The sequence below is a fragment of the Lampetra fluviatilis genome, chromosome 22, assembly GCF_964198595.1.
Source record: "Lampetra fluviatilis chromosome 22, kcLamFluv1.1, whole genome shotgun sequence".
NCBI lineage: Eukaryota > Metazoa > Chordata > Hyperoartia > Petromyzontiformes > Petromyzontidae > Lampetra > Lampetra fluviatilis.
In genome coordinates, this window is record NC_136296.1 from 12619015 (window position 1) to 12631544 (window position 12530).

The 12530-nt window shown below is 51.8% G+C and overlaps 1 protein-coding gene across 1 annotated transcript; it reads right to left on the reverse strand.

Annotated features, from left to right (window-relative positions):
* Window positions 1–841: 841 nt before the first annotated feature.
* On the reverse strand, window positions 842–11782 carry TPMT (thiopurine S-methyltransferase). The gene is made up of 9 exons (XM_078866522.1): window positions 11686–11782; window positions 8333–8471; window positions 7741–7833; window positions 7480–7612; window positions 6910–6962; window positions 5311–5385; window positions 3779–3864; window positions 2889–2933; window positions 842–2043 (listed from the first exon to the last, which is right to left on the reverse strand). Exons 2-9 carry the CDS (start codon window positions 8464–8466, stop codon window positions 1928–1930), a joined length of 735 nt encoding a protein of 244 aa, XP_078722648.1. The 5' UTR covers window positions 8467–8471; window positions 11686–11782; the 3' UTR covers window positions 842–1927.
* Window positions 11783–12530: the final 748 nt, after the last annotated feature.

The following is a 12530-nucleotide window of genomic DNA, read 5'->3' on the forward strand; positions in this document are numbered from 1 at the left end:
TGGGGGATCTTTGCGTTATAATATATACACACACACATTGTACATTTACACATTTACTTGTGTATGGGAGGGGCTCTCAAAATGTTTTGGAAATGTGCTAACATTGTGCGGACTTACTCTAAACCACTTGATTTTTTAATTCAGTCCTTACGTTATTGCACTTATTACACGATTGTTACATAATATTGGAGTCAAAATTCTTCAACGTAAGATCAATGAGACCAATGTTATTGTCATTCTCAAGGTGTTTTGATTGCCTGTATTATATAGATATATATTGCCCTTGTAATGCTTAAGGGAATGTTTAATGGTGTGACTTTTATTTTGTTACAATTTGTTTTTATATATTTTAAAATATTTTTTTCGTAATTTGTCTATGCAGTCCTTATTCAACGTTGCCAAACACCGCCGGTGTTAAATTATCGGGAGGGAGAGGGGAACGAATTAGGGCACTCGTGTGCATTTCTACAGTCGGAGCAAACATTTTCAACGTTTAAGAAAGGTGGTATTTATTTTTGTACTCTGCTAAACGGACGGCCGCTGGTGGATTTGGATAAAGAAAACGTTTGCTCGCTGGCGATGCGATTAGCGTGCCCCGAGGCAGGAAACAAGACGGCTTGTGCGTACTGCGCGCGTGTGTGGCCTTGCAAGACTACAGTCGAGCCTTCGTGCATCCGCCCCTCGGCGCGCTCTCGCGATGTCGTGGTCATACCGGAGAGAGCGAGAGAGAGAAACAAAACTGTCGCGAATCTTCCTCTCATGAGTTGTTTGTGGGGGGGTCATTTTGTCACCAAAACAAAGCGGGGGGGGGGGGGGGAGTGGGGTTAAGAGTTGTGTTTTTAATAAGTTTACATGACTTCTCGTAATGTATTTGTTGTATTAATCTCATTAAATACAGGATAGAAGACACACGCAATTTTGACGTTTGATTTCTTTAATATATTTTGCTGGTACAGTGGTACAAGTGTGAATTTTTCGTTTGAGGTAGGTCTACGAGGTGAAACAAAGAATGTGCATTGTCCATGCTCGGTTACGCCTGTAAAACCGTGGCTCTGCTCCTCGTGCTTGTCGGCGGTGTCATGTGGAGTTCAGAGTGACGGTAAGAGTGACGTTACGTTTCGATGTCCAGTCGAGAGCATCGGGAGGACGCAGGGTGAATTTCAGTGCCAATTTTATGTTTTTGTTTTTAAAATCGTCACCGCTCGTCCAAGAAACCTCGGACCGCACGCTTGGCTGACCTCTGCCAAGTCCACGCCAAGCCGTGGCACGTCACGACGCCCTGTTCCCCACTCTCCCCGTCACCTGTGAGTCGACTGATTGCCGCTGTTCATTGTCCTGGTTTCTATTAAATAATTTGTAAAAAAAATTACAAGTAGGTATCCGCAGCCACAGTTGTGATTCATAATTGTCCAGGTGTGTACTTCAGTTATTTGTACTTCCTGCAATTTATTCTGAATGACTGGATCTTTGTCCTAAAGATGCTTGGCGCAGTTTCAAGCGAAACATCTGATTCTGATTGATAAATTTGGTTTTGAGAATTGCTCATCAATTTACAGTTTCGCTTGTACATGTTTGCTACATTAACCAAATCCATATATAAATTACCCAAAATATAAGTATATTTTCACGCGTTACGACTTGACGCGTGTATCGTGAGCGTAAGAATCGATTTGAAGCGACGAATCATTGAGATGGTGCATCGTGGTTGCGTGCCTACGGTACGGTAATTTCGTGTCAAATTATTTTGTGACGCGCTTTCAGTAGCGAGCAATCGCCAACACAAATTCGGTACGCTCGTCAATAGAAGGGACACTGCCCAAAATTACGCCTTATATTGATATGCATTTCCGCTCTCAGGCAGTGTTATTGACGAATGCGGTCTTGTTGTTAATCTCTACTCCTGGTTTCGGGGCGATCCGGACGAGCGCTACTTGAGCGTGATGAGGTGGACGACTTCAATGATGTAGTCCAGACCCCATCCTTCAGTACGGTCAGCCATGGACTCCTTGTCCGATTCCAGCAGTTCCACGTCGCATCGCTCGCCTGCACGCCGCCAGGAGAGCCACACCACATCGGTTCCCCACCGTCGCTCGGTGGCCGCTCGCCACGTTTGTGCGCCGTGTCAGGTGGCAAGCGGGCAGGAGCTTCATCGCCCATAAATATACTCGCTGGTAGACTGAAGTAGGGTGGTTTCGTGCCTGATAGCCACAGCCAGACATTTCCCCGGGTCACAGACCCAGATAAAATGATAAAGTCTCGGATGTGTCCATTTTTAGTGACTCGGGATTGATGTGTGGATACTTTAGCGCTCTCCAATTTGTGTTCGTCCTCAGAACTAAAGTATTTAATTGGCAATTATAACGTTACCTTCCCAGTCGCAAAATGAGATGTCACAAGGCACGGAACCTGTGACATCGTGAGATGACATCACACGATGAGGTCACGGGAAGGCACGGCATCTGAATGGTGTGTGAAGTCATTACCTTTGTTTACCGATTATCGCTCTTTTTTTCCACTAGTTTTTGGATAACCCTTGAATAAATTTGCCAGTTTTTTTAATAGGGTAATTCCCCAAAATTAAACCAAAGTTTAAATGTATCTTGGATCATATTTACGAGCTTCATCATGACCCTGCGTTAGACAGACAGACAGCTACTGCATTCCCGCATCCAACCTTGGTTGGAAAAGCATTGAGAAACGCTTAATGATTTAAGGCGAGACAAAAGTGGTTTTCACGTGCTGCCTTCATAACTAATTTAAATGACTCCGTCAGCGCCGCGTTATTTTCACGGTCCATCAAACTGCGTCGCGTCAGTGTTCGCCGCGTGCGTACAAGCGCGGCTGCGTGCCCTTTACTTCGCAGTGTGCATTATTAATGGTAGTCTTACCATAGAGAGCTCGTATTTCACTTTCAGGCACGTAATGGGGTGGTCCTACAAACACGGAGACAGCGGTGACCTCGTTATTGTGCAATTACACACGGGCCGTGATAACAAATTACATTTGTGCAGTTTTACCACCTTCTGAATTTGTGCTGCTGTAATCGACACTTTTTTTGTGAACTTCACTTTGGCCGTAACGTAAATGTCACCGGTGTTATGGTGCATTCTGCGCTTATTGCCAGGGGATCCGTTTGCAAAGTGTGGCACCTCTGCCCCGCGTCTCGCGTCGGTGCGTTCGGAGCGCCGATCGCGTTTGCCGGGTGCGTTGCTTGCGCCTCTACTGGCATCGTGCGTTCATTCTGAGACCTTGGTTCAAGTGGATTAACAGTTTCTCCCTACCTTCAAAGATCCTCCCAGGTTGGGAAATTAGACAAATTAATCTAAATTAGATTTTAAAAATATTTTGTTTTAATATCTTATACATATCGTGTATAGCTTTCACCAAAACGCTTAGAACGCACGTGATCTCACCAGATCTTGGAAGTTAAGCGGAATTGACCCTGCATAGAGCATGAAGACTACCCAGAAGGCAGTGCGGCAAAATACGACATGATACTGTTATATGCTCCCTGTGTTTAACCGGCATTGTAAAAGCATGGTCAAAATACCCAGAACGGCATCGGGAGGACCTCATCCGTAGTTGTCCTTCCCCCGCACCTCCAATTAGCACGGTTGGTTACATACGATGCAAAATAAATTCAACGTACATGTACACATTGATACAACGGCTGTATATGTACATCCTGCACTCGGTCCAACTTCCTGCCAACGCGGAGAGATTCCGATGTGAACGTGAGCTCTGTGCCACCGACATGCCGAGCAGTTTGGGTGCTCACCCTTGAAGGTGAAGTCATTGTAGTTGAAGGTGTCCAGAAGATATCGGCAGCCCGGTGCCATGAGGTCGGTCATGACGGCTGCAAACCTGCAGGTTCGGCAAATGGCATGTTCACAAATATCACGAAATAACAACGTGGTGATGTATTATTGTCGTTTCTCTGCTTGTTTACCCAGAAAAGCCTCGCCGAGTCTCTAGGCACTTTTTCAGAAGGTTCCTGACAAGTTTTCACAGTAGGGGGCAAGGGCGCTCTGTAATCCCCATTGAGTAATTGGCAAGTAATTGCTCACCATTGGGATGTTTGACCAATATACCTTGACTTTCGTCCACTTGGCTTTCGTCGCTTCGCTGTTTCGGCCGTTCTCAACGATAACCACATTTAAAATTTCGTCCACGTGGCTTCCCTCTTCCGTCGGATTTAATCACAAACTTCCACGACGTTCGTGCCACACGCCGTCTTTTTCGTTCAGGCTTTGAATAGAAGTCGTTCAGTGAGCATCTCTTATATTTGTGTTTATTCATGTATTGTTAATACTGTACTTATTTCTGTGATTATACTGTAAAAATGTCATAGTTATTTTGTGATAACAGTATATAATACCAGTGTTCATAGTTATTTTCGTGATTATAAAACACGTGTACAGTATTCATTTTATGAATCTAGATTTCCCCTAAATCACCAATATATTCATCTTCTACTTACGCAAGAATAAAAATATTTCAAGGTATAGTTTTGTTTATTTTTCTTTTCTGTTTATTTAGGTTTCGCATACGTGTTATGTAGTTACTGTAGTTATACAGGTAGGAACAACAGCTCCACACTGCCCACCAGGGATTATTTGTCTGTCGTGAATAGCCACGCCCTCGATTTGTATTTCATAGATCGCTTCGGGCGGGCTCAGCACCACGTGACGCGCCGCCCCACGCACCTTGCGCCGCGTGACACGGATCGCACGAATGCGCTGTCCAACCAAGTTCCTACCTGCCCACTCCGAAGGAACGTGTTTTGCATGCACGTTTTTCGCCAGCCAAAATACATTTCCCAGCTAAAGATAGGTTCTGCTTTGACATTCGTCCATTTTTGACATTCGTCCATGCTCTGGTTCTGAACCAGACGAAATCGCAAGGTATTCCTGTTTGTGTTTTGAGCTGTGGGAGGAAACCAGAAAATCCCATGCATAAACTATTACATTATAAAAACTAGCAAACTTTTTTTTACCGTACCAGGTAAGGCCCATTGAGCAATATTCAGAAGCCACATGGCCACAAATGTTAGCTCTGCGAAGTGGCTTATCACGTGGACATGTATAGCAGCCAAATACTCTAAACGTGTGTTTCTAACCATGGAGGGAAAAACCGGAGAAAAATCCACGCGACCACAGGGAGAGAGACACGTAAACTACAAATATACAGCAGCAGGCGTCGGGGTCGGGATCGAACCCACGACCTCCTGTATACCAGGCGAGGTAGTTAACATCTAGCCACCGTGGCGCCCAACCTCGGCTGTGGCAGACGCAGGCCGCGGTGCCTCACCGCTCGCGGTCGCTCGCGTTGATGGCGACGAGTCCCCCGCGGTCCCACATCGCGTCGAACCGACCGGCAACCGCACTGCAACAACAACAATAACAACAACACACAGACACCCCGTGTGGTCGAAACGTGCTGCTGGGGCAAGTGCGGTGAGCGAGTAGCACCGAGGAAGGCCGGAACGGCATACGAGAGGGGGTGGCGTGGCCAGAACCACGGCCTTTGTTTCCTCAGCGTTGATGTTGAACGTCGTGCCAGGTGTTCGTTTAAGGCCGAGTCGAACTAGGGGAGGCCCAGGACCGGTTCATATATCCATTACCGATGTTGAGTCGGGCTCGTAGCGCGGTGTGCTAACCGCCAACACGACCACCGCTCCCCATCCATACGCACAAGGAGAAAGATCCCCCATGTCGCCTTTCCAAACGTTTGGGCCAAGTGTTATTCTCTAGCACCTTTGAAGGCGGCACGGCGCACGATGGGGTGGAGCGGGCGAACACCTCGCCTGGCTGCCTTTGCGGGAACACACACGCGCAAGTGCACACACGCACAGATGCGCACGCCCCGAGTGTCCTCTCGCCATCACCGCGTGCAAATGTGACACCTCCGCCGTGATGAGGAGTTAACGCGCGCGGACGCGGCCAGCGCTGCTGGCGGTGTCGCGCACAGGGCCCCCCCCCTCCCCCCCGTCGTTACCGTGGCGGCGGTGAATTCGTGCGGCTGATTTGAATTGGGGGAATACGCATGCAGGAGTGGGGCCTGCCCGCACGTGGCAGCGAGTCACTTCGCCGCTCGCAATGCTACAAGGGGAAACGTCACTGGCAACCAACGAATTGGTTCGTGAGAGGTGTTTCTGACGCTGCCGCCCACGTCAGCGGCGCAACGGTCAACGCACCGGACTGGCGATCCGGAGGGACTGGTCACCCCGTGGTGCCCTTATAAAACTCAACGTTTAACCTACTCACGCCGGCTTGTGCCCGCCCTCACAGTCGGCCATATTTGCGGAATACACCACGCCGCTGTTGACCCTGGCCGTTGACCGAGCAACCCAACGTTTCTACCAGCTCCCTCCGCAGGAATGTGTTAATAATATGTTTTACCCTTTCTGGCAATAAAACAGGTGTGTTAAGATGTTAAAACACCAAACAGAAACCTTTTGCAAGGAATCATGTCTGCATTAACCACATATACTTGTGGCGAACATAAAAAGAAAACATGCTCTGATAGTATATTCATCGTCTTTGAAACTGATTGGTCTACACCAGAGACAGCTTTCTTTAGAGCCGAGTCTCAAGGGAGGTCCCATGAAGTAGCAGCTCACCCCGAGCTCTCAATGTCCTCATAGTGCATTGCGTTTGTGATGTTCGCCTTTTGGCATCCTCTAATGCAGACGTGATTCCTTGCAAAAAGGTTTCTGTTTGCTGTTTTAACATCTTAACACAACTGTTTCATTGCCAGAAAGGGTAGAACCTATTCTTAAATCGATTGAGCATGGTTGACGATCGATGGCGATGATGTGGATGCAACGACGACAACTGCGCATCCCAGGTTGGCGGCAGAATTGGCAAAGTGATCTCGTGACGACGACGCGCCAAGCGACCCGAGCACCTTGTGAAGTTGAAGAAGTCGCATCTGTACACCGACATCTTGCCGTCCAGACTCTGCGACAACAGTAAAGGTCGGGGAAGGGTGAAACACCGAGCGCTTGAGCGGCGACTCCCGCCGTCGCCTGCAGATGCAGGGACGACGGGAGAGCTGCTCCTTGCCGGCAGCCGAACAGGCCTCGCGGGCAACCAGCCTGAACGAAAACACACGCACAAAACTCCATCGCCGATGCGTGAGAGTTCACATTTGTAAACGCGCGCGCTCAAATTACAAACACGGCGTTGCGATGGTTAATACATTTCATTCTCTGACATGAATTGTAACAAATAGCTGTGCTACAAACCCCGTGACCTGACTTCGATCCCGGGCAGTGGCTGACGCGAGTGGAAAGCGACACCAGAACCGGACCTGCCCTTCACTGACCCGCAATGACCAACGTGACATGAAGTCCGATTAGCACGGTTGGCTGCGTAAGGGGCAAAAGAAGTTCAACATGCACGTAGTCGCGGGCAGTCGGTTCCCGACACCTCCCTACCCCCCCCCCCCCGAGTGCGGAGCGGGTGGCGGAATGACCTGGAAGAGTTCCCCGTCGGGTAGAGACGGCACCGGTTGCCTCCGAAACTCCACGTTCTGCTCCGTGAAAAACTCGACGATGGCGGATTCCACCCCCTCCACTCCGACCACCTCGTGGCCCAAGTCTGCGAGCCTGAGAACCCGGGAGGTTGGGCAGAAGAACAGCAATCGGGTGAATCCTCTGATTTTGTAAAAAAAATATTTTCGGCAACGCCGCCGCCGCCGCCGCAAGTGTAACTTGGCCAGCGCGCTCGGACTCACCACTTCATGTCCACGGCTTTGCCGCACAGGGGCAGGAAGACGCGCAGCTTGGCCCGGCCGCTGCGCATCGCGTCCAAGTGCTTGATGAGCTTCCTGCAGCGAGCACGACACAGGCCGCGAGGCGTCAAGGCTGCTGCGACACAGAGCTCCCTTCAGAGACACCGCTGCTCTCAATGGGATGTTGCCCGGTTGAGTTATCTGTGTTTACTGCCTGTTGTGTTCAGTTTGCTGTCCTTCCCCGTACATCTAGTGTTGGGGTCTAAGAGTGTGCGGAGGACAGTTGTAGCTGCCCCATAGCCCCCTGTGGGTGGTGCAGTTGCCACCAGGGATTCATTTTAACCAGGTCTGTACTATGAAAAATAACATAAAAATTAATATAAAAATTATTAATAGCATTAAGACTATAAAAATACACCTCGCAATACAGTACATATTATTTTGGCATTTTATTATTACATACAAAAGCGGATTACTTTTCGTGCTCCCGAGTACAGGAGGATGTTGAGCAGTGTTAGGAACGCGACAGCCGTCCCTTATTTTGCGACGAGAACGACAGAAACCCCAGGTGGGTCGTGAAGCCGCCGGCCCTCACTTGTGGACCTTGGGGTCGTGGAAGCCAATCTGCCTGCTCTGCCAGGCGCCCTGCCAGAAGGGAAGGCTGCAGTCCTTCTCCACCGCGCGCGAGTCCGTACCGCCGCCGCCGTTGTCACCGCCACCGCTGCTCATGGCTCCTGCAAGCAAGGAGGGCCACGGAGAACGCTGACCAGACGGGAGGGGCTGTCCCCCTGGTCTCGAGACGGGCCCCCATGCGAGATGCGGCCTCTCTGCTGTGGCCCAGGAGAGAGATCGTCAACCCCAGGTGCTGCTGATTGGTTGACGACACCAAGCAGTCGAACCATTGTCGTGGCAAATATAAGCACAGTTCCAATGGATAAGTTGACATCCGGTATTTATCTCTGCACATTTCTGTTACACATGCCATCAGCCGCACGGCCACCTCTCTGGGTGAGCATTTCTTCAGCAGCACTGGCTCAACACCGGACCGGTTTCGACATTCAGTACATCTCACCAGCAGAGTCAAGCTAAAAGCAATGCTGGCGGACTTGCCCAGATGCTCATGGGAAAGTGGCGTACTGTCAAGCGTTATATATTTAGGCTGTTCATACGTCGTTAGTAACTGGGGTTATATATCACCCTATCCTCTGCTGCCCTCTTGAGTGGCGAGTGATGAGCACTCACAGCTGTGCCACACGTGACTCGGCACACGTGACTCGGCACACGCGGGCTGCCGCGACACCACGGTTCACGCTTCGACGATAATCGCGATACCAATTTCCCATGAACTTATATCCCCAGGCGCGGCTGTTGGACCAGTGGGCAAGGGGAGAGGGGGTGCATGAATGACACAACGGAATATTGCCATGATTCAACAAAGCAGCGTCGTAAGAGCAAGACATGATGTGAACGATAATCATTTACATTGTCAAGGCGCGTTTCTTCCGTACATCCCCACGTACGGAGATCAGGAAAATAACTTGCAGGGTAAACGTCCCATTTAAAGAGGCGAGTTTTCAAGATAGGACTTAAATATATCGAACGACTCTGTCTCGTTAGCAAGGGGACAAGCGTTGTTCCAAAGCTTAGGCGCTGCACTGCCAAAATTCCGATCAACCCCAGCTTCAGAGCCTTGACCTCGGGAGCCCTTGGAGGTCAAGGCGATCGTCGTAGAGCCAAGACGTTTGGAGCAACAGCGCTTAGCAAGCGATGAAGATGCACGGCGAAGAATTTCTGCAGCGAAACTGTCGTCGGCACGCTGCCGACAGCTCCCGTCACGTCGCCAAGTTGCCCGGCGGCGCTGGGAGACGTCGGTCTGGGCGCGACGCGTCGTGGCGAAGCGCAGCGCGGTCACGGCCAGTCGCTCGAATCTGATGTCGACGCAACAGCTGTCAACCCGCACGGTTTACCCCGCGTTCTTCTTGTACGGGGACATTGAGTTTCCAGGTCCATACGGCGTACATCTGTTTCAACCCATCTGATCCAAAAACAACTCGTATGGATAATATTGGTCGCGAAAGTCTACGTGTTAAGCCGTTTCAAAACAGGCAAAGAACGTGTCTATTTGTTTGTGTTTCTCCCTTGTGATGGGACTGTAGGATGAACGTTGAGATTCATGAGAGCACGCGGTGACTAATACGGTCTGAATTGGTCTATAACGAGGTAGGGCACTGACTGATAAGGGGCTGACAGCCGCCGAGCACGGTGGTCAAACCTGAGCCTCGCAGCAAGAACCACCTCATGGGTTCGATTCCCGACACGGACGCGTTTCTGTGAAGTTTGTATGAGTGGATGGGTGTGGGTGAGTGTGTGGGTGAGTGTGGGAGTGGGTGGGTGAGTGTGTGGGTGAGTGTGGGACTGGGTGTCGGAGTGGGTGGGTGAGTGTGGGTGAGTGTGAGTGAGTGGGTGAGTGTGGGTGAACGTGAGTGCGTGGGTGGGTGTGGGTGAGTGTGTGGGTGAGTGTGGATGTGCGTGTGGGTGAGAGAGTGAGTGGGTGCGTGTGGGTGAGTGTGTGGGTGAGTGAGGGTGAGTGTGAGTGAGTGGATGAGTGTGTGAGTGGGTGAGTGAGTGGGTAGGTCTCAGTCAGTCGACCTGTGGCATCTGGGTCTGCCCCGTGACCTCCTGCCAGCGGGTATTCGACAATGCACGTGATCGCCTCAAGGTGCACATGGCCTGGCACAAGCGTCGTGGTGACGTCACCGCCACTTAGTGGCGAATGGCGGTTGTTGTTGAGTGAGTGGGTGAGTGTGAGTGAGTGGGTGAGTGAGTGTGGGTTAGTGTGAGTGAGTGGGTGAGTATGTGAGTGTGGGTTAGTGTGAGTGAGTGGGTGAGGGTGAGTGTGGGTGAGTGTGAGTGAGTGGGTGAGTGAGTGTGAGTGAGTGTGAGTGAGTGTGAGTGAGTGGGTGAGTGTGAGTGAGTGGGTGAGTGTGAGAGTGTGAGTGGGTGAGTGTGTGGGTTAGTGTGAGTGGGTGAGTGTGAGTGGGTGAGTGTGTGGGTTAGTGTGAGTGGGTGAGTGTGAGTGGGTGAGTGTGAGTGGGTGTGTGAGTGTGTGGGTTAGTGTGAGTGTGTGAGTGAGGGTGAGTGAGTGGGTGTGTGAGTGTGTGGGTGAGTGTGAGTGTGAGTGAGTGGGTGAGTGTGGGTGAGTGTGAGTGGGTGAGTGTGAGTGAGTGAGTGGGTGAGTGAGTGGGTGAGTGTGAGTGAGTGAGTGAGTGGGTGAGTGGGTTAGTGTGAGTGGGTGTGTGGGTGAGTGTGAGTGAGTGGGTGAGTGTGGGTGAGTGTGAGTGGGTGAGTGTGGGGAGCGGTAGTGTAGCGGTTAGCGCGCTGCACTATGAACCCGGCGACACGAGTTCGATTCCCGCTCACGGCCAACACCAGTGACGATTATCTGAACCGGTCCCGGCCTCCCCTAGGTCGACTCAGCCTCAAATGAGTACCTGGTGAGGTGTGTAAATATCGTCACTGGGGAGACAAAGGCGGTCGGGCGTGGTGCTGGCCACCCACCCCCTCGTGTACCGTTCTGGCCTTCATAGGTGCTCGCTAACAGCACTTGCCCCTACAGTCTGTTAAGGCTATACGGGGGATCTTTATCTTTGTGGGTGAGTGTGAGTGGGTGAGTGCAGTTACTCGCTCCCGCTAGCGCAAGCTGCCTCCACTCGAGAGCCCCGCTCGAGGCTACTTGGCCTACTCTTCCACGCCGGCCAGATGTCCGGTAAGAGGCGCGAGTCCCCTCACTTCACCCACTCGGCACGCGACGCTGACAATCGACTAAAACTGCTGCGTGGAGTGGCGCGTGAGAGGATTGAAGACAGTTTCCGCGCCGGGAGATGGAGTTGAACCGACGCGCTCGGGAATTGATCCCCGCGAGGTGCCCACGTGCTCGGGGTGACCCACCTGCTCGCGTCCTGATGTCCTGGGGCAAGAATTGAGAGCGAGCGAGAGAACGGCAGTCTCGGATTTTCCTCTTTCGTTTTCTCTCTCTCTCTCTGCCTTTATATCTCTCTATTTAGAGAGTCCAATGGGAGACTCTGGGCAAGTCGCCCGCTGTCCAATCAGGGCAGCAATTGCGCTGCTCCGGAAAGGGTTTTCTGCGCGGGCGGTGGGAGGGCTGCCAGAGCTGCCCAGTAGCGAGGGGCTCTCGGTGGGAGGGCAGAGTGGGTGTAGGTGCAGTCGCGACCCAGAGGTCGCCGGGTTCGATCTCCGTGCGCGGCAGCTGGGTCGCCCCGCCTCTGGCCACCCAGCAGAAGCGAATGGGCATGTGGCGTGCGTGTGCGCTGGGGTACAACGCGGGTACTGCCACCGCTCCCCAGGCAGCTGCCCAGCGTGGGAAGCAGGGCAGGCCAACGCGCACGGACGAGGGGGAGTTCGCTCGAGTGGAGGCGCTTCTGCCAGCAGTGGCACGGGCGAGCTGTTGCAGGTCTGCGCCTTTGCCTCTTGTGCAGAGGGCTGGCTAAGGGGGGTGTGTTGCTACAGGTTCGCGGTTGTGTTCAGCACTGGGAAGACAAAGGCGGCCGGGCGTGTTGTTGGCCACCCACCTCCTCGTGTGCCGTGCCGACCTTTATCGGTGCTACTCGCTACCAGCATTTGCCCCTTGCCCCGACAGTCTGTGAAGGCTACACGGGGGACCTTTGTCTCCATACAGACTCGCGGTTGTGTTTGGGAGCTCTCCCCTGTGTTTTGGTTCGTGCCGCGCGTGTTGTTCGGCACGACGTCCCGACGTTTCGCTCCACGTGCGCGGG